Genomic DNA, 25,956 nt, shown 5'->3' on the forward strand with positions numbered 1-25,956 from the left:
TGTTCTTTATTGTTATGATGATGCAATTGTTGTTAACTATAATAATAATAATTATTAATTAATTATTAATAATAATTATTAATCATTTTTAAGTCCATAATGTAGTCAGACTTCCTTAGTTTTTACTTAGCGCCTTTTTTCTGTCCCAGGATACCACATTACGTTTAACTTTCGTGTCTCCTTAGCCTCCTCTTGGCTGTGACAGTTTCTCAGACTTTACTTGTTTGATGACCTTGACAGTTTTGAGGAGTACTAACAGATATTTTACAAAATTTCCCTCTAGTGGGATTTGTCCGATGTTTTTCTCACGATTAGCCTGGGGTTATGGGTTTTGGGGTGGAAGATCTCAGAGGTCAAGCGCCTTTCTCATCATATCATATCAAGGGCACATGCTATTATATGATTTATCACTGTTGCTGTTGACCTTGACCCCCTACATGAGGTAGTACTTGTCAGGTTTCCCCACAGGGCAGTTCCTCTCCTCTCCTCCTTTCCATACTGCTCTCTTGGAAGGAAGTCACTATGTACAGCTAAGAAGTTGGGAGTTATGCTCCAGTACCTGGAGGGAGGAATGCTAATTATTTGGAATTCTTTTGCACTGAAGATTTGTCTCTTGTCCCCGATTTACTTATTTATATGACCACTTATTTATTTATGTCTGTATGAACTCATGGAGTTTTATTTTATACTTTGGGTTATAGCAAATGCTCTTTTATTTATATTATTGCTCAAATTGTTCCAGCTTTGGCTATTGGGAACTCTTTCATTTGTCCCCTGTGTCCCTCTGATATACCCAGATCACTGTGGGTTCTTTTTCCTTCGAGCACTTCCTTAATTCCTGTCACTACGATATACAGACTCACACCTTGTATATTTCCCACCCTAGTCCCAGAATCAGCCAGTTCTCCAAGGAGCCCTGGTATCTTTTATTGGAGAATGGTATTAGCAACCAAGATCTGGGCACTAGGTGTGCTTATTGCTACTGGGGTGTTGTTGCTTCTAGGCCCTCTCAGCTGGCAGAGTATGAAGTATTTTTTTCCTTCCAACTTTAAAAAAAAGTTTTCAAATCTACAGAAAGGCTGAAATAGTTGTGCAAAGAACAACTTTGTATGCTTCACCTAGATCCTGTTTTGTTCTGAACCATTTGAAAATAAGTTCTACATTTTATGACATTTCATCCCTAAATGCACTTTTTGGGGATGCATCCCTAACTGATCTTTTTTATCCACTCCCAAGCAAAGGCTCTGCTCCTACTCAGTACAACACAGTTACCATATCTGAGGAAACATTAATTCAGCAATATTATCCAATTTCATTCAAATATTTCTAACTGTCCCCAAAATATCTTTTAAGACCTTTACAATCCAGGCTCTAGTAAATATTTATACATTTTCCTGGTTGTTTTCTCTCTTTATTCTCTTTTACTTCACCTGCTTACTTTTTTTTTCATTATATTAAATTTTTTTAAAGAGTACAGGTCAGTTGACTTATAAATATCCCATATTCTGGATTTATCTTATCATTACTTTTAGGCTAAATAAGGGTTTCTCAACCTCAGCATTAACACTTGGGACCAGATAATTCTTTGTTGTGGGGGGCTGTCTTGTGCATTATAGAACGTTTAGAAGCATCCTTGACCTCTTCCTACTAGATGCAAGTAACAACCCCCCAGTCATGGCAATCAAAAATGTCTCAAAATATTGACAAATGTCCCCTATGTTATAATCACCTCCAGCTGAGAATCATTAGTCTAGATACTTTTGTCAAGGATACCAGGTGAGGTTGTGTACTTGTTAACGTATCACATCAGGAAACACATGATATAGATTATATGGAACTAATGGTGGTAACGCTAAGTGTATTAACTTGGTTAAGTTGATAACCAGCAAATCTCTCCATTATAATTAACTATTAATTATGGAAGTACTTTGAGTCTGTGTGATTATCCTGTTCCCAGTTTTCCACCTAATGATTTTAGCTTCCACTCATGATTCGCCCTTGAGTTAATGCACTAGGGGATGTAAAATGATGATTTTCTAATTCTTTCCTTGTATATATACCAGCTGAAAATTTTCTGTAAAGAAGAGCTTTTCCATTTATTCTATTTCCCCTCTCTCTTTTTTTCTCCCTTCTTTAAATATCACTATTGATGTATGGATTATTTTTATTAGTTGAATTATAATTCTTTATGATCAATATTTTTCGATGCTCAAATTGTTCCAAATTGGACAGTTCCCACTGGAATTGGCCCATTCACACTAATTACTGTGTCATTTGTTATGAGTTTGTAACCTCTTATATGGTTCAGATCAAAACTTTGTAAAAAGATAGACCTGGAGAGGTCTCACTCCCATCTCCTTTACCTCTTTCATTATAGGTAACCATTTTCATTAGTTTCTGGTTTATCCTTTCTGTGTTTCTTATTCAAAAATAAGTAAAACATGTACATACGCACACATGTATATTTTATTTCAACATCTTTTCTTACCCAAAAAGTAGCATACTATGTACATGTTTTAGCACCTTGCCTTCTACTTAACAGTACATCATGAAATTATTATCAGTTCACATAGATCTTCTTTGCTCTTTTTAATGACTGCATAGTACTCCATTGTGTATGTGTATGTTGCTTTATTCAACTAGTCTTCCATGAATGAACATTTAGGATGTTTCAAATAGTTTAATACCACAGATAATGCTATAGTGAATAACACTGTGAATGCTGTTTTGAATTTGTGGATGTTTATCATCAGGATAAATTTCTAGAAGAGATGTTGTAGAGTCAAAGGATAAATGCATATGCAATTGTGTTATGTACTGCCAAATTTCCTTCAACAGTCGTTGTACCATTTTGTCTTCCCACCAGTAATAAATAAGAGTGTTTGTTTTCCTACAGCCTTGCCTGTACAGTGTGTTGTAAGCTTTTGAATTTTTACCAATCTGATAGGTGAGAAATGATATGTCATGGTAGTTTTAATTTGCATTTCCCATACAGTGAGCAAAGTTAAACATCTTTTCTTATGCTTCAGGACATTTGTTTCATGGGATTTTTCAAACCTAGCTCTTTCTTTATAATTTCCTGGCTGTTACCTTAGATCAGGCTCCTGTTACTTCATACCTAGTTTTCTGAAATAGTCTTCTAGCTGGTTTCTCTGCCTACTGCCTCTCTTCCTTTCAATTACCCTGAACACAGTTAACACAGTTACCATATTAGTCTTCTTAAAACACTTCTTCAAGGGGCTGGCCCTGTGGCCGAGTGGTTAAGTTCGCGCGCTCTGCTGCAGGCGGCCCGGTGTTTTGTTGGTTCAAATCCTGGGCGCGGACATGGCACTGCTCATCAAACCACGCTGAGGCAGCATCCCATATGCCACAACTAGAAGGACCCACAACGAAGAATATACAACTATGTACTGGGGGGCTTTGGGGAGAAAAAGGAAAAAATAAAATCTTTAAAAAAACAAAAAATGTCTTCTTCAAGACATTCTCTCTTTATTTTAAAGAACCTTCAATTATTCCACCTTAGCCATAGGATACTTTTAAACTCATTAGTCCAAAATTCAAGATATGGTTTTCAACCACCTCTCTAAACTTCTGTCCGCCCATTCTCTTAGATTTACTTATTCCTTCTGCAAAATTGGTATATTCAATGCCCTAAAACCCATGGCAGAAAGTCTTTCTGACCTTTCTTCTTGCTAATGTCTGGGTTGAAAGTCCCTCCAGAGTGCAGCCCCGCCCTCTTGTCCGTCTAAATTCCATGCAAACTCCAAGATTCATCTCAAGTCCCATCTTTTTGGAAGCCTTCCTTCTCCACTTCAGTGTCCAGGGGTTCCCTCCTTTACTGAATTCTTTTGGTACAAATGTTTGTCCTCTTATTTGGCACTTAATCTTTATGGGCTTTTTCTTTTATGGCAAATATTTAAAAATTTTAAATTTGTGTATATTTTTCCCCAAGAGTAGGGATGATCACCATTTTAATGAGCAAATATTAATGGATTTTCATCACCCACTTCTGAGCCAAGATAAAGGCACATTAACCTCTATTTTACTGATAAGATAAGGAAGTAAAGAGATCTTCTGCAATTTTATCAAAATCAATCATTAAGTCAACGGTGAGGTAAGTATGCGCTCCAAATCTTTGCTGTAGTCAGGAGTCACGCTTATTACTGCATTCCATAAATTAAAACAGAAGAAAAAAAGTGCCTCAAAACATTAGGTAAAAATGACTCCATTTATTTATCCCCTTAATTAACGAAGAAATATACCTTAAAACACTTCGATTTATCTTAGTTAAATTTCCATTCAAGATACTGGTTAGAAAGACAAAGAATTTGGCATCAAATGCTCTTGGAACAAAACAGTATTATATAAAATGCTATCTGGTTTTTTTTCAGACTAATAAAGAAGAGAAATATAAGAGAGAACAGATTGGCGGTTGCCAGAAGTGGGAGATGGGGCGTGGGTAAAATAGGTGAAGGGAGTTAAAAATCACAAACTTCCAGTTATAAAATAAATAAGTCCTGGGGATATAATTTACAGGATATAATATAATGATGGCTATAATTAATAATACTGTGCTGCATATTTGAAAATTGCTAAGAGAGTAGATCATAAGATTCTCATCACAAGAAAATAATTTTGTAACTAGGTGAGGTGGTGGATATTAACTAGACTTATTGTGGTGAACATTTTGCAATATATACAAATATTGAATCATTATGTTGTACACTTGAAACTAACATAATGTTATATGCCAATTATACCTCAACAAAAAAAAAGAAGAGAAATCTAACACCCTATAATAAAAACACCACTGTTTCCTCCTAGAATGTCAAATTCAATATTTTCCTCATGATAAAACAGCCACTTTTTGGTCATGTGTTTCTTTTTTGTCCTCTTTCTGGTCATCTTTCCTTAGAATAACAAATAGCTGGACCCAGGAGCTAGATGAAATCAGAGTCAATTGGGAATTTGAGTTCTTCTTTATTGGGTGTAAAAGATCTTAATCTATAGTTACACTAAATATCTGGAAAGGAATAAAAAACAGAAAGAAATCCCACTATTCCCAACAACTAATTATTACATAGTGTAGAGAAAATGTCTCAGAGTGACTGATCGCACTTTTCCTGACTCCTCAAGAGATCATCCAGCTCTGGTTCACAGATGAATCTATGTTATTTAAATGGAATGAAGTGGAGTGCTCTCCAAAGGATGATGTCCCTTGTCACAAGAAGACTCTCATGAAAACCTATGGTAAATTATTTATATTTTTAAAAATTTGTATTCGTATCTTATTAAAATTATGAAATTTAATAAACGACTTCCTCTTCAAATCTCACTTACAGTTCTAATATTCCACAAAAAGATCATTTGTTTCTGTACCATACGATTTCTTTCCCTTCTTCTTGGCCCGTAAACAAAGTTTGATTCGACACAACATCATATATAAATCCCTGTGTATCCTGAGCCATGCATCTCTGCTCTGAATTTGGGCAATTCTCAAATTCAATTCAACAAACATTACTACCTTTATTGTAGGTTTATTATATCCTAGGCATGCTGCCAGTTCTTGTGGGAGCAGCGTGTACAAGTCATAGAGCTTTTCTCAAGTAGTTTAGTGTCTAGGCAGAAAGATGTGTATGCACCAAATATTACACAAACCAGTTGTATAAAGTATTATTGTTGGCCTACAAATGAGGAGAAACGAGAAAAAACAAGGGGAAACAAGAAAAGAGAGAATTAATTCTACTGGAAAGAACAAGAAAGGCTTCAGAAATAAGAGCATAATTGAGTTCAGCCAACGCAATCCAAAAATACACAAGTCCAACATACAGAGATTTTATAAATTAACAGGAAGTTTAGAATTTAAAGTTAAAAATTAGCACCATTTAGGATGTTCTAGTCACCCTCTTCTGTGATCCCACCGAACTTTGTGCCTCCCTCTACTCTGGCAGGTCACCTTGGAAAACATTTGATTCTAGGTGCATCACTTGTGACAGCCAGAGAGGGCCTTGCAACAGGCTCCACAGCCACATCAACTATGAATTCTCAGTGCCATGGTGAGTGCTCAACGCACTGAAGATGAAGTTTCTTAAAGGAGTGAATGAACTAAATATTTCAATGGCACTTTGTAAAGTGAACCAAACTTTCTAATTTCTCTCATTTTGCAAGTTGCTTCTTTTGGATTTTGAGTCCCCAGATGGCCAGGGTCTGCTATGGAATTCACTTTCCAGTGGTTACACCTCTGTCTCATCTTCAGCCGGGTCAGCTAAGGGAAAGGTGGGCACAGTGCAGATCCCTAGTGATCATGGTTGTCAGCGTTCCCACCTCCATGCCAAGATCCTCACTGATCCTCAATGAGTCCACACACATTCCTACATCTCTTTAAACCTGAAGGCCAAAATCTCAGGTTTAAGGTTTTACAGACGGACAGACAGACAGACACACACACACACATCTCCGTGATGCACAAAGATGCTAGCATGGACATACAACCCACAATAACAAAGGTGCAAAAGGAGAGCACAAAAATTAGCTGAGATGTGAAACCTAATGGGCAAGTGTGGTCTGAAATGGGCAAAAAGGGAAATCAAGAGAGTGAAAACATTGATCCTTGTTCCCTGCTGAAAGAACACCTCCTATTGCTTCACGAGAGACACTGGAATTTGCCTATCTTTTAAATTTTAGTGCTTTTATTACTTCTGTTTAGGTCTATTTTTGCTTCCCAGAAAATTAGCAATTTTATCCTCAAATCTCTGACTCCAAATGTTACCTGTTTCTTAAGTGCAACTTCATTATTATGTTTTATTTTCCGGTAATATATGCCTCAATTCATAGTGGAGGACAATGGGGGAATGGTATTCAAGCTCCTAAAAACTCTATTTTGTAGTTACAGACATTGTAGAAAATATATCTTTTCCATTTAAGACAGAGAGAGATGGTGACAACCCTCAGATAAATTATAATTCATGTACCATATTTAAGAATTAAGGAAATCCATTAAGTAAAGTCAATAAAATGTTCAATTAGCCCTGGCACAGTCTAACCCCTTGCAATTTCATGAGTGTTTCCTGAAACATTGGCTTTGTTGGCAGCTTGTTAGAAATGCAAATTCTCAGTCCCCACCCTAGACCCATGAATCAGAATCTGCATTTTAATAAATCCCCAATACGATTTGTGTGCACATTAAAGTTTTAGAAGCATGAATTAACCAACCACAGGGCTTCAGGAAAACTCCATGAAGAGAAATTATTCCATCCATCTTTAATTTAGGTTAGTTTCCTTCCAAAGATCCACAGACCCAAGTGCTAATTATTTTCAATATCCAGCCGAAATTTACATTAACCTACATTCTGGGAACTTGGTGGCCTCCCTAGTTTTCATTTAATGTCCAATCCAATGGTGCTGTGTGCTACAGACTGTCCCTCTCACCCCCTCCACAGGAGAACCATAAGTGTGAGAAGGGAAGAAGGGAAGAGCCAATGGTTTGATTTAGAGAATTACATGCAAGACTGACACGTGCTTTTCATTGTTTGATAGGGATTTCAAACTGTACTATCACCATATTACTTCCTTCTCAAATGACTGTTTTAGTTTCCAAGCAATAGATCATTTTTGCAAAGAAAAGTTCCCAATCTCCTGACAAGCTTTTGTGTTTCACATACTGAGTTAGAGTAATTAGACATTTCTTTGCTTGAGTTTATTTCTCTCTCACCATTGATCATCTTCAAATTTGTCACCTTGAGAAGCTAAGGAGAGGCTGAGTCCCAGGCACCCTGAAACATGTTGCTATAGGTATCCCCTGCCAACTAGCTAACAGCCAGAGGAAAAGATGTCCTTTCCTAAACTTGAGTTTCACTGGGTCAAGTGACCTATCCATTGTCTCAAAAGGGACAGTCTCTCACTGTGACCTTGTTTGAATAGGAGTGAGCCTACTTAATGGATGTTGATGATGACACTGATGGTGACAACAATGACAAAAGTTCCTACTGAAGCAGTGACAGCATGAGGATGTGCGGAAAAGGATACAGCTATTTCAAGTTTTTGAGTAATAAAGGAAGATGACATACCCAAGCTGCACCCCAGGCATCCTTCTTCACAAGGCACGCATTCTTCATAGTCTGGGTCTTGGACTTCACCTATATAGTGAGAGGAGTGGAAAACACAATTAATTTTAACTGAGTGGAGACACATGAATTGCTATGAATATATGTGGGTGCATAGCTTATTTTCAGGCAAATCATAGAGGAATTATGAAACCCAAAACTATCCTTGAGAATATACATATCACGCATGTTTTTATCTCCTTCTATTAATTTAATAGATTGAATCAGTTTGATTGGGTACAAATAGAACAAAGTTGGACTCTGCCATGCAACTACTTTTGAAGTCAAGCTGGTAGATTTTATTTATTAAATAAATTCTGCTTCTGGGAATACGGACTTGGGTATATAAATGATGAAGCTCTGTCTCTTTTTATCAGTCCTCTTAAACACTTTTTTAAAAAGTTTTAAATCCTACAATACATTATTAGACATTAAGAAGAAAAAGGAATGAATGTATTAATTACTCTAGAAACATCTGGGAGCTCTCTTCAGCACCAGACCAGGCATAATTCTGATACAGAGTAGAAAAAGTCTGCAAGATTCTTATATGGGAGATAACAAAAGCTGTAAGTGCTGTTTTTTAATCTTCCTCTTCCCATATAAGATAAGGAACTGGGCAATAACAATAACACATGTGATTCACAGAACATTTTAATATTTCCAAGTAGCTTTAGGAAGGCTGATTTTAAGTGGCTTCTCACAGAAACCATCTTGGTGCTATACTCTCCCTTTCACAAATGAAGAAACGAAGGCATGAAGAAATTAGATTAATTTTGCTCAGGGTCTCATACTAGTAATTCGGAAAGAGAAAATTGTTGACCAGGACTTTTGGATTCTAATGTAATTTTCTCTCCACTATACCCTGCCCACAAACCCTGCACTCAAGATCACTTTCTATGTGATTAGCTGCATCCCTGTGTCCTTGGATTGTGTCTGGGGGAACCCCAAGAAAAGCTGTGTGGGGGAAGAAAGAGGGGCAGCTTTCACTGTCCCCACTTGACATATAGAGTCACACAAAGTCATCCCCAGATGCCGACATTAAAGCCAGAAAGGCAATTCCAGTCTCCGGGACATCCAGGGGTACAGCTCCTCATGCCGCCTCCTGGTACAGGACAGTGGCCCCAGAGCAGCCTTACCTGGTCCACACTCTACCTTCTGGCAGGTGTGGTTGGTGGGCACCATGAAGTAGCCGCTCACGCATTGTGTGCAGATGTGTGCGCTGTGGCAAAGCTCACAGTTGTCTGGGCAAGGCAGGCAGGCATGCCCCTTGGCAGGGTAGCGGCCCGCTGGGCAGCTCTCCCAACACTCCCCCTGGTACAGGAAGCGCTCCTGGCCATGCTTATCTGAACACACAGAGGGGCAAGCAAAAGAGGGAAAATGTACCACATTAACCATGAAGCTAATATAACCTCAGATGTTTTATTTTAAAAAGATATAACCGAGTGCTTTGTCTCCAAGGGGACCAGGAGCATAAGAATGGATTTAATGAAAAGTACAATATCTTTATACTTGTAGTTGAAAAGTTTTGCTTGTAGGAAATCATTTTCCAATATTTTGTATATAAGTGAATAGCAACTACTATCTGGGATGTCACTGCAAAAACACCTACCACGCTTTGTGGACAACTCAAGTCAGAATGTGGGGAACTTTCCCAAGGGCTCCTTTCCATGTCTGTGGAAGCTAGCAGACTTAGGGGCTACAGAGATCCCATGAGAATAAACAAATGATTGCTAATAGACACGTTTTTATGACAGCGCTATCTTTTAGAATGATTTTGAATTCTGTTATCAAAATCGCTCGCTTGTGTAACCATCTAATTGGCACAGCTGCCAATTCCTATAACGACAGCCTACTGAAGCGTGAGACCAAGCACACCTCTCCGACTCCTGAAAGTTCCTGAGCCTCTGTCAACATTGGACTCTACGAGGAAAGAATCAGCGGTACCCCGCCGTGGGAGACTATGGGAATTTGTTCCTGGAAGGAATGGAAAATGCTAATCAATTACAAACTATCACAAATAATGAAAAAGGATTATGATCAGTTACAAATATATATATATACACATGTATATAAACAGGATTAAAATAGATGCACCTAGAGGTCTCCGACCCCCACCCTGCTGGAGATTTTGTTCGTGCCAGCTGTGTTTAGGGTATACATCTTCTTCAGGTCTCTCAGGTGCCCCTGCCTCTGAAGAGCAGCCGATCTGTGTTACCCGAAATGACTGGGGTCCGGTGTTCACTCAGCACGTGACCTGCCACATGAAGATCCAGAACCACTGAACTTCAAGATAGAAGGCTGCTGAATTTGTGGATAAAGATAGTACTGACCCCATGTGTCAAGTGTAGAAACTGAAAGTCAGTATAATATTAGATCGAACCCCATGAAATTGCCAACATTTGACTATTTTTTTTGCCCATAAACTTGGTGCTCTCAAATGGTCTAACCTAATGTTTCTTATTTAATTAAAGCCCTAGTTCAAATATAACTTAAAGAGCACACCCTTGGATTATGGCTCTGAAGCTACCTCTTTTCTGTTTGTGATTTCATGCTGGAAGTCTGCTGGTTCCATGGGACAGAGAAAATAAAGAGGGCTTCCATAGAGGTGGGAGGAACAGTGTCTGCTGTCTCCAAACTTGACTTAAAAGAGCATTATCCTCTAAGGGAAGGAGAGTGTTGGAAGGATGTAATGTGCATTTGGGGGTTTTACAGCTGTAGGTCAATGTTGTGGAGCACAAAACCCTGATTCGGTGGAACCTGGAGTCTCAGAAACCCACAGAGGATCAACCTTCCAAGTTGTGTTCTTCTCAGGCACTTTATGGAACCCTAGACAAACTCATTTGCACCAAGACTCATTCAGAAAGGATCCTGTCTTTCAGAGGGCAATCTTCTCAGCCGTAGGTAGGAAGATCTGAGGGAGAGCAGGGAGAAGCTTCCCCCCTCCTCCATCCAGCAGTCACACCTTTACATGACATCAACTCAGGCTGCAGAGGCTGGGGGCAGCTTGGCCTATAGTGAGTTCTAAGTACATATTTGGTGAGTGAATGAATGACTTTCTGCGAGCGAGTGAATTAATATTTGGCAATGTTCTTACTTTTCCAACATGTCCAACTGGATCAACAATCTTAAAAATTAATAATGATGGGTTCAGATATCAGACGAAGTATTCTCCAATCCATTTTTATCGTTCAGCTATGGCTTTATTAGTTGGACCCCTTTAGGTATTATAATTTGGATTTGAAGGACAGAAATTTGAAGGGTCTTGGTCTTTAAAATACACCAACCCTGCAAAAGGAGGTCGTTTATATGCCTTGACTATGGCCCACTTTTCCTACAGATTTAATCCAGGATTACACCAAGATTTGGTCATATCCTAATAGCCTGAGGAGTATGGCAGCTCACTCAGTTTTGGCTGATAATTTGGACACCCCATTGATTTAAATACCATGCATAAGTTTTTGACTACTTGCCCAGATTTCGGAATTTAAATTATTGTAATGATCTGAAGGAGAAGCTGGTTCTAGTAGAAGAAGGGCTGATATTTTTATTAGGTGCCAACTCTTCTATGTGATAATATGAGACAAGAGTTAAAATGTAAAGAACTCCAAAAGAGGTTCAGGTTGGATTTCATTTATAGTGAAGAGTAATTAACTATTTTCAGAGAACTTCTTGGCAGCTGCTTTTGTTAGAAGAGAAGGCAGACCAATGTGAAGACCTCAGATGTCTGCAGGAGGAAAGGAAGGATGAGGGTGGAAGTCATGAGGGGAAAAGGATTGCTGGAAGGGATGAAAGAAAGAAAGGCTGAGGGACTCTGAAAGTAAATTTGAAGCTTACTTCACCCTTTTGCTTACTGTAGTGTTATGTGATTGGTAAAATTTAGCTTTGGTAGAGGATAAATCTGGAAGAGAATTTAGAGCGAATCTTCACCAACATTATTGGAGAGCTGCATTTCCAAAAGAATTTAGACCTAAATCTTAACAAAATGACAATTAAGCAAGGGGCAACATTTCTACAAACTGATGGAAGAGGCTTACGGGTGTAGAAGGGACTCCCTAGTCTTTTCCAGAGGATTCCCAGCCTTTTATTAAAGTCTGTTGATGTGGAACTACATCCATTCAATCCTCCAGTTTCTTTAGCCCTGTCGCATGTATTATAGCTGTGCTAATACATAAACTAGGACATCGTGCTCTTAATAGGAGAGACCCTGCTAATCAGAGCTTCTCAATGACACCCTCTCCAGGAAGCCTCCTCTGCTCACTACAGCTGAAAGTGATGTTTCTTCTCTGACCTGCAGCTGGATTCCTGCCATCCATTTGGTCTTTAATATTTTCTTGTTTTATAACATGAGGACACACCCCTCCTTCAGACTGCAAACTCCTTGAAGCAAGTATCATGCTATCATTTATTGCATTTTCCATGCCAGCTATGTATAGTAACTTGTACATGGAAGGGGCACAATAAATTTTTGTGAAGATAATGGATTAAACACATCCTTTCCAACAGAAAATACAGAAGAATTATCAAAACATTTTATGTGTGGATTGGTCCAACTGGCTGTGGGATGCCTAGAACATTTCAGACATTTGTTTAGCATTCAAGCTATTCCTTAATTTCGTACTATGGATGAAGATGTAGTGTGTTCTAAATGTGAAAGAGATTTTGGATGCTGCGTTGTCTACGCTCCCTTTTTTTACAAACAGGGAGAGACAGAAAGAGGTGAAGTGACTGGTTTATTATTCAAATGCCCACAGGAGCAAGCAGGTACAAGCAATAACAGTAGTAACAGCGATAAGAAGAAGAATAGTTAAGAGTGCTTCCTATGTGCCCAGTCCTGTTCTAAGTGCTTTATTATTTTATCTCATTTAACTTTCATAATAATCCTAAGAGGAGGCAATCATCATCATCATCTTACAGATAAGGAAAGGAACAGAATGAACAGGATAGAGATATTTGACATAGATATACTTTGTTTACATAAGAAACTTTTAATTTATGCAAAGAAATGTGTTATCTCCCATTTTTCTGCAAATGCATGACACTCTCAACTTGTTCTTCACTTTTTTGGTTTTATAAGAAAGAATAAAGATAAATAATTCTCTCCCACCAGAAAAACCATGTAAGCATCACGGCCATGGTAACTAACAGCCTCAGGATCTGTGAGACAACTGGGAGTGGTGGGGACTATGGAGAAATGGAGAGCAGCCTCCTCTGGTCTCCATTCAACCATTTGGAGAATGTAGGCCCAGTGTTGCCAGATCTTCCAAGTTTTCAAGAGAAACAGAAAACTCAGGTTTTATTTGAAATTTTCCAATTTGTAAGTTTGGTTCAAATTTTAAAAATATCACGTAGTTCAAATAAAATGTGAATCTGTCCCACATGAAGTCAAAGTGGAGGACAGGCATGTGAAGGGATGCTGGAGAGGAGTCAAAGGTCAGACCACAGAGGACCTTTGAGATCACGGAATATAATGCAATGACAGCAGAAACTTTTAGAGTTGTTAACACTAGGACAGAAAAGGTCATATTTGTGTTCTGAAACTATTACGTTGTTCCCACTGGGCTCTGACAACTTCTAAATGGCATAGCTCAGGGCTGAGGAGACACTGTCACAGACTCTATTACGATATTTCTCTTAAAGACTGAACGAGTCTGCCTTAATTTCCTGGCTTTTCACTTTTACCTCAACCAGTCTTAGCTTTACTGTCTACTTTGTGTCTGCATCATGTTTGCCCACCCTTTCTTTCTCTTTCTCTAGACAGACATCTCTTAGCTTCTCTGTATCTCCTCGGGGGCAGCGAGTCTGTGTCCACAATAACGTGAACTTGCATCCTGACAACAGGCAGAAACGTCAAGGTTGTACACACTCTCTAATGGACAGCTGTCTAATCTCAACCCCTCATCCCCAGAGATGAAGCTTCTGAGTCAAACAAAATACGCTTCAGCGGGAAAACAGGTTTGAACAAGGAAGGACCAGCGAGCAGCAGACTCCCTCACCGACTCCACAGGAGGTGCAGTTGGAAGGCTTGTTTCCTCGGCATTCTCGGCAGGTGTAGTGGCATGGATGGCATTGGCTCTTAAATTCAAATTTGCCTGGGGGACAGTTCAAAATGCAGCGGCCATCATCAAAAATCCTAGAGGAAAAGCAGACTTTTAGAGTTTGTAAGGGTGACTTTCTGGAATAATCTTAAGTATAGAACATGTGGTGTTCGTGTTTTGCTGCACAGACTTGGTTTCATTGTTCCAGAAACAAGGGGAATGTCTGGGACTGATCATCGTAGAACGAGTGGAATATTAGTCACATACCCATCCTTGCCTGAGGTTTGGACCCAACAGCAGGCCTGCCAGTAACTGGCTGGGGATGCAGTCTTGATTCTGCTTCCAAACAAGCTAACTGGTGCCTGCAGGGATTAAGTCCATATTGTAGGCCCCAGCCAAACCCAGCCAATGGTCAGATGGAGGTCTTGACCTTTTAAGACACTGAATGGGCTTTTTTTTTTTGGTGAGGAAGAATGGCCCTGAGCTAACATCTGTTGCCAATCTTCCTCTTTTTGCTTGAGGAAGATTGTCCCTGAGCTAACATCTGTGCCAATCTTCCTCTTTTTGCTTGAGGAAGATTGTCATGAGCTAACATCTGTGCCGATCTTCCTCTATTTTGTACGTGGGATGCCACCACTGCATGGCTTGATGAGTGGTGTGTAGGTGTGCACCCAGGATCTGAACCTATGAACCCTGGGCTGCTGAAGCTGAGTGCATGAACTTAATCACTATGCCACTGGGTCAGCCCCCGAATGGGCTTTTGAATCCAGGGGCCTTGGAGAAAATACCCTTCTTTTAGTTGTCAGCATACCCATACTTCACAAGGGAACTGTCGACTCCAAGGGCTCTTGAAGTAGTTTAGGTGCTACTTATAAACTTGGCCTGTGCGTGTGGCAAGTAATCAGTGAATTCTGATTTTGAGCGTCATTTTTGCAAGCGTTTCCTGATGTACCACAGTCTCTCTTTTCTGACCATGTTTGCAATCAACTACAAGGACACTCCAGATAAATTAGCATTTGGGCTTCTAAAACTTTTGATTTTATACACATACAATATCTATCATAATGCCATTGTTAATATTTTCATAGTTTTGCTTCTTTTTTTTCCCTTGCAAACTAACCCCAAGAGCAAATGAGACTAAGTAAATTGTATCCAAGAACTTTGCTCAGAAAAATACAAACTCTTTGCCAAGTGCAAGAGTCAGATAGGTAATGTGAATAGATGAAGTGAGCTGGGGGGCTGCACCCCCACAATTCCTAATTCAGTGGGTCTTGGGGGCAGAGAGCTGAGAATTTGGATTTTTGACAAATTCCTGGGTGATGCTCATGCTGTTGATCTAGAGAACACACTTTGAGAACCGCTGTTCCACCTTCTGTTCGCTGACAGTCTAGATTACTGTGGAATTCGTGAAATTATTCCTAAGTAATGCAGGTGGTGCCAAATTGGTGTCTTCTTTAGAATAGTAGTTATTGTATCAGTTCTGAAGTTAATTGAGCATGTAGTACACACGTGCCCCCAAGGGCATACTGCCGGCATCCTGGCCTGGGAGAGCTGAGGCCTGCAGACAAAGGCAGGGCTTCCTTCTCTCTCTCCCACCTCTCTCCACTCAGGCCCGACATCACATGGAAGGCAGGTGTGGGCTTTGCATAGCTTGCTCCTGGCGTGGCACTGGCTTGTCTAAATCCCACTGTTTCCATAGCTGGGGCCAGCCCTAAACTGGGGAAAGGCATCTTAATTCCAGGTTTGGACGAAATTGGGGTGGGGGCAAGGCATCTTGAAGGGTGTGTTGCTTAGGTCTTCCATCTCCTTCCCACCCTGAAAGTCTGTGTCGTTTGCATCTGCTGGAAACAGAATGGGGTTAAAGCCAACAACACAAGACAAAAGGCCACCTCTTCTTGGAATCTCAGCCCCTCAGGTTCTGGTCACCACACCCAGCACTCCTGGAGCAAACAATCCCTTTGGCCCACTGCAGAGCATGGAGTCCCAGCCCTAATGAGACACACGCCCATCTGGTTGTCCACGTCAAAACAGATCCCTGCGCCACGGCGGATAATGAGATGACTTTGCGTCCAGCCCAGACTTTTCGCTGATGGCGCTAATGCCAACAGGGAATATCCCGGCCCCACCCTGGCTCTGGTTTCTGAGCTAGAAGACTTTTCAAGGAATAATTGGGATGTGGCTAGTTAAAAAAACAAAAACAAAACAAAAGCCTCTTTAAGAAAAACTGCGTAAGAGCTTTCTGAGGCTTTTAAACAAGGAAGCTCCTCGTAGCTCTGCTGAAAAGGAGAATGGGGCATGTTTACTTGTGAGGGTTCGTTTTCTTACTAAATTCAGTCGGAAAGGAATGGAAAGTACAGCATCATTTTGTTATTTATAGAAATAGATGACAGATTGGTTTAGAGGGAAATTATTTCTCTTGAGAAAGGCGATCTAATACCCTCAAGGATGGGAACCATTTAAAACCATCCAGAAATTGGGGGTGTGTCAGGGTGAAACAGACTTTGTAATACCGCCATGTTTATGTAGCGAAGGGGCCGCCTTTCTTACTTGAGTGCCTGATTTTAAAGAAGTACAAGCACATAAGTGTGCTTTATTTAAACACCTCCCTTCACTTCTACACTAAGGAAAACCTGGGTGACATACCCAGTTTTCGTAAGAACATGATTCTTTCTAAAGATCAAAAGATAGGGAAACCAGTCAAGCTTAAGTGAAGGCACTGAATAATATTATCCCCTTCACCCCCTTCCATCCGCCTCAAGAAAAATTGCCAAGGAACTTGAAGAAAAGTACCACTTCGAGTGGCATGGATTTCCACGAACGCTAACAAACCTTCCCTACTGGAAGAGGATAGATCCCTTGCTCTGGGCTCCAGGGGACTGATGAAAATTTTCTTTAAAGATGACTCAAGCCATCTCTGGGACCACCTGTCTTCCAATTTGTGGATTTCTGAGACACTCGGGCAAGCTAATCTCTACAGGAGAAGCACTTCTCTCCTCAAGGCACCCGTGCTCTTGGCATTTTCATAAGCAGTGAACCATTCCGCCTCCAACGGGGCTCATGAAAAGGAAGAAAGTGGCAGAACCAAGTGCTAAAGAGCTGGGCAGAGGTGCTTTTCTTGACATTGGCGCTGAATATTCCAGGAGCCCCAGGCTGTGTGTGATGTGAGCTGGACTGGAAGAGATGGCACGTCAGGGTTAGCTGGTACTTTGTGCTGGTGGTTGGTTTGGCCCACCTAAAGTCATCACAAGGCCACTTAATGTAATTTCTTGGTACTTTAATGTTGTAACAGAATGAAATCTGGCAAAAAGTCTTTTTTCCTGAATTCATCAAAACAGATCAAATAAAACATTTGAGGGTGGGTCAGAACAGAGGGACATTTTAAAAGTTTTTAATTAGGTCGTTGAGTCTGTAACTCCTTTAGGACTGAATCGGGAAGTTATGAGGACCGCAGCATTGCAGAGTATACGGGTTAGCTGTGGCAAAGGGGGCACATGCTTCTTCCAAGTTTTCAATCATCTTTAAGGAGCTAAACCCAAGGGTGTATGCAAATATACAAGGAAAACTGGAAGATGAAGAGAGGGCTTTTAAAATTTTGACTTCTTTTACAACAATTTCAGGGTAAATTTTTTTTTTATTTTATGATGGAAAAATTTAAACATATATACAAGACCATCCCCATGTATTCGTCACTCAATTTCAACAGTAATCGACACATAGCTACTCTTATTTCAGCTGTATCTCCACTAATTTACTGCTCTCCAATATTGTTTTGAGACAAACCTATAAGTTAAATGTTAACATTCCTCTCCCAGGTAGAAACTCCTTTAGGGGTGATCTTTATTCTACCAAGACTAGAGATATCCGAAAGTTTAAGAATAGGAAGAAACTCAGGGAGACCCACTCTCCTGGTTATTATCTGTCTCCCCTCACCCCTTACTCTGCCCCAGATCCATTTCCACCATTCTCTGTCGTGCTGGGTCCTTGAGCTGTGCCCACTTGGGACTGTAGCTCCAAGCTCACTTTGCTCATTTGTAAGTTGTGTTTCCCGTTGGCCTCTAGTTAGTTTCAGACAAGGGGAAACACCAGCAGGAGATCTGAGGGAGGGAGGAGAGAGATGCTGGGGTATTTATTTCTCCGAGAGCCACAACTCTGCTTCCTCCTTCCACGGTTCTGGAGGGGCTGTGTCTCCTACCGCTCCAGTTTCTGTCAGGCATCCCTGCTTCTACGGTTGAAGCTTTTGCTTCAGGTCTAGGGTGTTAAAGCCGCCCCACTATGCTTGTCCCTGAGTGCTTCACCATCCCTTGACTTTGCCCTCCTGAGTCACCTGTAAGAATTCCTGGACCTTGCACCTAACTCAGACCTGACATCAAGCAGGTGCTCAACACTGTCTTGAATGGATCCAATTCCACTGAAGAAAATACTAAGGAAAAGACTTTGCTGCCCTTTCAAGAACTAATAAGTCAACATCACCATCTTTCAAAATAGTTTCTTTCTCCTCATTTTCTCGGCCCTGTTCCAGGAAAATGCAGATAATCAGGGAAGAGAGATGGGGAAAGAAGTGGAGTGCTCCGGAAGATGAGAAGAAAATTATTCTTGGGCAACAAGATTTCCTTAGGAGGACACTCTGGTTCGAGATCCACATATATGCTTTTCTTTCTTCAAAATCTAAAGGACTACTTAAACAAGTTAAACTACCTAAATAGCCCAGAAAGTGTACCTCTGATCCTGTACCAATGGGCTTAAATTCTTTTAAATGGCCATTTATGGTAGTAAAATATTTTTCTCACTTCTGCTGAGCCTGCTGAGTAAAATATTTTTCTCACTTCTGCAATGTCCATTGAATGATGCTAGTTGCCTTATTAAACAAATGCTAAGATATTCCCTTAATTCAAAGATATCCAAACACACAAAGGGATTTGATTGTTGTTATGGTGAGGTGTTAGAGGAGAAACAGAATCCACTTTTGGAATGCTCTCTGTTTCTAATAGTATGCTCTGAAGCTGCTTTAAAACAAATTCAATATTTAAAGGCACAGATATTGGGTCCAGCTCAGTGGCATAGAGGTTAAATTTACATGCAATCTGCTTCAGCAGCCTGGGGTTTGTGGGTTCGGATCCTCGGCACAGCCCTACACATTATGCCATCTCATCAAGACGACCTGATGCCTACTCATTAAGCCGTGCTGTGGCAGTGTCCCACAGACAAAATAGAAGAAGATTGGCAACAGATGTTAGCTCAAGGCCATTCTTCCTCACCAAGTAAATAAATAAATAAAGGCATAGATATCTTAAAGAGATGCTTGGAAAATGTTATCACAGTTAGCATTGACAATTTTTAAGACTGTTCATTTGTGTCTTTTCTTCCTTCCTTCTTTCTTTCTCTTTCTGAGGGAGCCATTTGGAAAGCCAAGCCCCTGATATTGATCACAGACCGTATCAAGTTCAATAAAACACACATTTGTTGAATTATTACTATGTGTCGATCACCATGGAGGAATAAAGAGACAAATTCCTTCTCAGGATATTACAGTCCTGAGGAAGAATTAGATGAAATGACTTGTGCAAGGCAAAGGGAACAACCATCCTAGAGATTGACCTGCCACTGGAGCAGCCATGTCATACTGGTCTGGGGGGAGACCCTGCTTCCCATGTATTTAGCAGAGCAGTGACGAGGCCATTCATTCAAACACTGTCAGCCAACAAACACTAACTGCTAGAATCAGAGGAATGTTGACTGAAAATACATCACGTTCCCAACTCTCATCATTAGAAATTCCTGGTATATTAGCAGAGATGCTCACCCCATTCGGATACTTGCTATTCCCTCATTCATTCAGCTATCAAACATTTATTGAGTGCCTACTATTTTCCTAGTACTGGGATAGGTAATGGAGATACAAAGATGAGTACTTCAGCGGGCTTACAGCATAACAAAGAGAGATTTGTAAATGAACATCTTACAATGTCACAGGTGCTCCTATGGAAGTTTATATAGAACACAGGGGAACACGAAGAGGGAAGGTTAATTCCACTGGGAAGAGGTCAAAATGCCTTCATAGAACAGTTCACCCTTGAACTAACTCTGGAAATATGAGTAACTATTTTGTCAGCAGATGGAGATGACGGTTGAGGGATGCGTGTGCAGAAAGGGATGAGATTCCAGCCATCAAAGTCGCTACCATCTTCATAGATGAGAAAGCCTTTCTAGTGTCTTGGGAACTGATTCTTGCAGCGGGTACTGGACATCATGGAGAGAAAATGCTACAGAGCTGGGTTGTGGCCACACCATGGAGGGTTTCTGTGTCTCAGGAAGAAGTTTGATTCTTTTTCCTGCAGACCCAAGGGGTGCCTCTAAGGCGGTAAGCACCTCCTCTCTCCATCCTGCAACCCATGAGCTCCCAACCCCAGGAGATACTGAGAGGCCACTCACCTTGTGACAGGGCAGCCAGTGCAGTCTTCCTGGGTTGGCCCCCAGCACTTGGCACAGGAGGCGTCACAGATCTGGCAGTGGCCATGCTCGTCAATGTATTCTCCTAGGGAACAAAATATAGCTGTTTATCTCATTTCTACATGGCAATGCTGCCTGCGCTGTCAGTCTGAGAGCAGCCAGATCTCTCTGTGGCTGCTTAAAAGGAATGGAGACAACACGGAGAGAAGAGACCTTGAATGGCTTCAGTTGCCAGTCTTGAATCCTGACCTTATAATAACAACTACTCCTCTCCCAGGGGTCCCAGAAGTTGGAACCTCAAAAAGTTGTGAGGCAATGACATAATTATATGATTTAGTCAACATGTGCTACAGATTTTATAAGTAGAAAGACGCCAAGGAGAGCTTCCCACAGGGCCCCTTTCCTAAGCTCCTACTGACTTTCCTGTTAAAGGCTGCGGGCTCTTGGCCCTCAGAGACCCCAGGTATAGCCTTGGTTCAAGTCAAACAAAAAGCAGGACCCACCCAGATCTTGTCCCACCACTCTGGGGGATGGTGGTTACTAGTCAAGAGTGGTTGAAGCTTGGCTGACATTTGACAAACGTGAGCTGCATCTCCCCATGAAAGAGTAACAATGAAGAGATAGCCAGAGAATTCTTCATTTAATTGGAAAGTTTATCTTTCCCAAGGAAAAACACATATGAGACTTTTCCACAGAAGTTAGTCCAGCTTCGCAAACTTCTTGTGAACATTTAAGAAGTTACTCCAACAGCAAAGGTGATGGAGAGAGGCCAACCTCATTGAAGGTGATAATCCAATGATGGGTCCCTACTCATGGAATTCAACCCACTACTCATATTACACTCATCCTCTCCTCCCTTTGTCTTAGAAGAAACTGACAAGTTTCTTCAGTTTCATACAAACAGCTATTTTGTTTGGTTTGGAAACTGCTCAGAAAATATAGTTTCAGATTTCAGCAGAGTCACAGCCTTCACCTGCCCCCTACCCCACACCTAACTTTCACAGCCCTGAAAGCATGTCTCAACATTGTCAATCTGAGATCCAGCCACAGTGGTAAGGTAGCAGTTACTCGCCCATGGTTTAATCAAGCGGTCTTACTGAGGTCTAAGATTCACTGCCTGATTTATTGTAGTTGTACTGAAAAAAGCCCTGGAAGCATAGACTTGATTGGTGAGAAATGGAGGAAGTCCACCCCTCTGGCTTTTCCCATAGTTTACTGAACAAGTACAGTTGAATAAGGTCAACCTTATATTTGTAAATCTTCCACTTGCTAGCAGTAAACCACAAAAATGAAAATGAAGAGGCAGCTAGAGTTTGTCCTTACATAGCAGAAAAAGCCTTTCATGTATGTAGAGTTATTCTATTAGTTTTGTTAACTAAAGGGGGAAAGTACATGTTAGAGCAATGCGCATATCTAACAGTGGCACACCCCACACATCCTAGACTCTGCTCTTCCGCGTCTTCCAATTGTTGCCAAGGTAGAGTGTGGACCAGGAATCTGATAAGTAACTTTTAGAATAAGATTGTGGTTCTTAGCTCAGGAGCGACTCCCAGCAGCCCTAGGCTCAAAAGAGTGAGTAACCAGCAGGGGCAAAGAATGCAAATGTGCAAGTTGTTCCTGCACAAGATGCAGCCCAGATGGTCAAGTGGAGGCAGAAATCAGCCCGTGTTCATCTCACCAAGCCATGCACTCTGGTGTTAGCTGCCTCTGACTCTGTAGGGGGCGCCGTTTACTAATTCACACAAAGATGTTAGAAATTAGTTGCATTCTTGGCCATCAGCAGTGCCAAGGCAGAGAAAAGCTGAGACTTCTGTCTAGTAGGAGTGCTGATTTTAGGTTGGGATTGTCTCACTCAATATAGGCATCGTATTTATGCAGACTTCTTTTTATTTATTCGAGCTCTCCCATTCTGCCTCTTAATTATTGCCCTTGCTGTAATGTCATCCACTTTTGCCATAGGAGGCACAGCCAGTTGAGCAGTATGATTGTCAGTCCAGGCACCAGCAAGATAAAGAGCAGAAGATCCAGGGAAGACCTGGTAGGAAGATGATAGCTATGTATCTTTCAAAAAGATGTGCGCTGAGTGGAACAGGAATGGGGGAGGCTCACAGAAACTTCTAAACCCAAAGAAAGGGTATTCCAGAGAAATGTAGGATGCTAGAGAGCACAACTTATTCATTCACTCATTCCATGGATATTTTTTGAACATCTACGTACCAGGTACAAGGTAAGATGTAGAGATATACAAATTAAAAACGCCCTACTCTTGGGTTCTCAAAGATTTTTGAGAAGGTGATTTATAAAGTGATAGTTGTAATTGAAATGCTGCGGGGTGCCTTTGACTTCCTCAGACAGTCTAGATTAAAGTTTAAAACAGAAATGCGAGGACATACACAGGACTCTGGTAGACCTAGAAGCAAAGACTATTACCTTGCCTTGGCATCTGTGCCTATAGGAACTGACGCAGTGGTTTGGTTCTCCCAACTCCTGATATCCATCCACCTTAGTCTCCGTGATGTATTAGAATCAATGCAAGGGTAGGATTTTAAACTAAATACACCTTGCTCAGCTATTTAGATGGTTCCGAGAGTTATACCATGTCCACACTCAGATCTCCTTTGTGAGTACAGATGATACATGGCTAGGGCAAGCGAGGGTTATTCAGATACTACTATGTACCTTTTAAATTCCCTGTATCTCTTGTGTGCCTCCTCATTGGCTACCATAGGCCAGTAGGTGGCACTGATACCTTGGCCTTCATCTGCTCAACTATAATGGCCTCTATTCCCACCCACAAAATGCCATCTTGGATATAGTCATCACTAGGAATTGCCTCATCGCCAAGATTTCAAATACGCCCTCCAAACACAATCTCCTTATGCCCTCCTATGAGTCTACCTCACCCCAGGTGGCGCCCTAGGCTGCTTGGTCATCCTTTCATGCATCTGTCTAGTTTCCTCTTGCATTCTTCACTTAGGCTAGGCCCAACCTTCCCAAGACCTAAGTTCCACCCATTCTACCTAATTTTCTGATCAGATACTGAGTTTCCCCAGCATCCTTTTTCTCAGTGTCAAAATTCCTCTCTGTCTTCTTGACTTTTCGCTCGTCTTCTGTATCTGAGAAAGGAACCTCTCTTCCTGGCCGTTGTCAACTCTCCATCTAATGCTTTTAATCTTTCCTTAGGATATTTCTTCACCAGTCTCTCTGGCTTCAATCTTTTCTTGACATCTCCCATCATCCTCTGATCTACAAATTTCTCCCCAACCGAAAACCTTCCCAAGCATTTTTCTTCCCTGATAAGTGATTCTTAAAACATGTTTCTCCCTCCTAACATTTGGAAACAAAATGGAGAAAGCCTCATAACCTTGGAGCTTATGTAATAGAGTCAGCATAGGACAGCTTAACTGTGTATCTCTCTCAAGTCTGCACGCCTCTTAACTGTAGAGCAAGCTCTGGCTTTAGAACAGATGAGAATAGAAGGATCTGCCCCGATGTTCATATTTATGTAGATGTCCAATTAGTTACATAAACAACTGCCCCCAGCCCTTGCAGGCACAAGTTTTCCACTACACATCTGAAACCAAAGAAACCAGATTCCAAGGACATAGTGAAGTTGCTTTTTTTCGGTTGTTGGAGCAGCAAATTCTTGTCATCTGTCTTCATTGCACAATGAAGCTGAATGTTTATGACAGGCGTGATATACAAAATTCTTAGAAAAAATCACTTTTAGCACAGACTTCAGGGGTCAATATTTTGTTCTCCACCTCATTCTACAAGCTCTTCTTTCTGCTGTCTTCAGTCATTATTATCACGTTCAAATTATCTTTCTCCTGTGATCAAAAATGTTTCATTCTCCTTTTAGTTTCTTTCTCACCTCCTCCTATAATAGTTCAAAGGACACTGAGGAAATAGGGGAGGAATAATGTCTCAGCAGTTGAGGACACAGCTTAAAAATGAATACTTGTAGATTTAAAAATTTACAAGTAAGTGGCTTACTCTGCTTGTTCCACCTCTTGATAACATTGCAGAACGTGTTTGTGTCGACAAGTCTGTTATAAACAAACTTTATGACGTCATCCAGAACAGGTAAACCTTTATTACATCATCCACAGCTACTAAACATGGTTGAGACCCACATAATACTATTTTTTACACTTACATGATCAGAAGAGCTTCATTTCTTCTGCAGAAATGCTATGCTTTCTTTTGTACCTTGTAGTATTTCTTTATTGATTAGAGCCAAATTTGTTGTAATATTTAAGCAAATCTATAAACTAAGTGAATTAATATGCACATAAATAGATAGATTATGATGTGAGTTCCAAACAATTTTTAGCAAGGGTGATTAAGAGAAGCAAGGGTGAGTAAGAGAAGATGGGAGGAACATTTGGTGAGACGTTAGCCATATGAATTTTGATCTGGTTATTTCCGTGAGCACCCTTGGGGTACTGAATTATCTGTAGATCTTTGTTTATGTGCCATATCACTCAGATGCCAGGAATCATAGACTCTGACTTTCCTGAATGTCTCTACAACTATAGGTGCTGATCAAACAATACTATCTCTTTGTAAGGATGCCAATACCTAGTTTCCAGCTTAAGATACCACTGTGTGAAGACAGTTTTCAGGAAAAGAAATCCAGATATTTATTACTTTCCACCAGCCACAATAAGTGTTCAGTAACACTTTCAACTAGTTATATACTAATGAAATAATTCTGTTTTTAAGGCCTCATTAAGTGTGAAGTTTTATAGCAAGGCTCAAAGTGTGAGGCCATCAACTGAGATCGCAACATCTTCACTTAAAAGTCCACACAATTATTCATTCTTAAAAAGGAAGGAAATTCTGACACACGCTACAATGTGGATGAACCTTGAAAATGTTATGCTCTTAGAAATAAATCAGTCACAAAAGAACAAATATTGTATGATTCCATTTATATGAGTTACCTGGAATAGTCAAATTCAGTAGGACAGAAAGTAAAATGAAGGTTGCCAGGGGCTGGGGAGAGGGAAAATGGGGAGTCACTGCTTAATGAATAAAGTTTCCTTTGGGGGAGGTGAAAAAGTTCTGGAGATGGATGGTGGTGATGGTTGCACCACAATGTGAATGTAATTAATGCCATAGAACTGTACACTAATAATGGTTAAAATGGTAAATTTTGTGTTATGTATATTTTGTCACAAAAAAAAACAGCCTACATGATGAGCTTTTGCCCCAGCAGGCCAGTACATAATTTTAACCAAAAAACTCAGGATTGTCTGTGTTTGGAGATGGGTCCAAAGAGTACAAACCATCTTAGGGAGCCAGTTTGTTGACCTGAGGCTTGGGAAACCTCCTGTGACGATGGAGATAAATGGATAAAGCTTGTG

At 40.6% G+C, this 25,956-nt stretch overlaps 1 protein-coding gene across 2 annotated transcripts in view; it reads right to left on the reverse strand.

The window, feature by feature from the left end:
• Positions 1 to 25,956, reverse strand: part of PCSK5 (proprotein convertase subtilisin/kexin type 5) — a 437,872-nt gene that overhangs the window by 93,747 nt on the left and 318,169 nt on the right. For both annotated transcript variants that reach the window (XM_046664811.1, XM_046664810.1), the window contains exons 21-24: positions 20,567 to 20,669; positions 14,096 to 14,232; positions 9,239 to 9,445; positions 8,067 to 8,135 (exon numbers count right to left, since the gene is read on the reverse strand). In XM_046664811.1, coding sequence (XP_046520767.1) covers positions 8,067 to 8,135; positions 9,239 to 9,445; positions 14,096 to 14,232; positions 20,567 to 20,669 — 516 coding nt within the window. The remainder of the gene's footprint in view (positions 1 to 8,066; positions 8,136 to 9,238; positions 9,446 to 14,095; positions 14,233 to 20,566; positions 20,670 to 25,956) is intronic.

The sequence above is a fragment of the Equus quagga genome, chromosome 6 (genome assembly GCF_021613505.1).
Source record: "Equus quagga isolate Etosha38 chromosome 6, UCLA_HA_Equagga_1.0, whole genome shotgun sequence".
Lineage (NCBI taxonomy): Eukaryota > Metazoa > Chordata > Mammalia > Perissodactyla > Equidae > Equus > Equus quagga.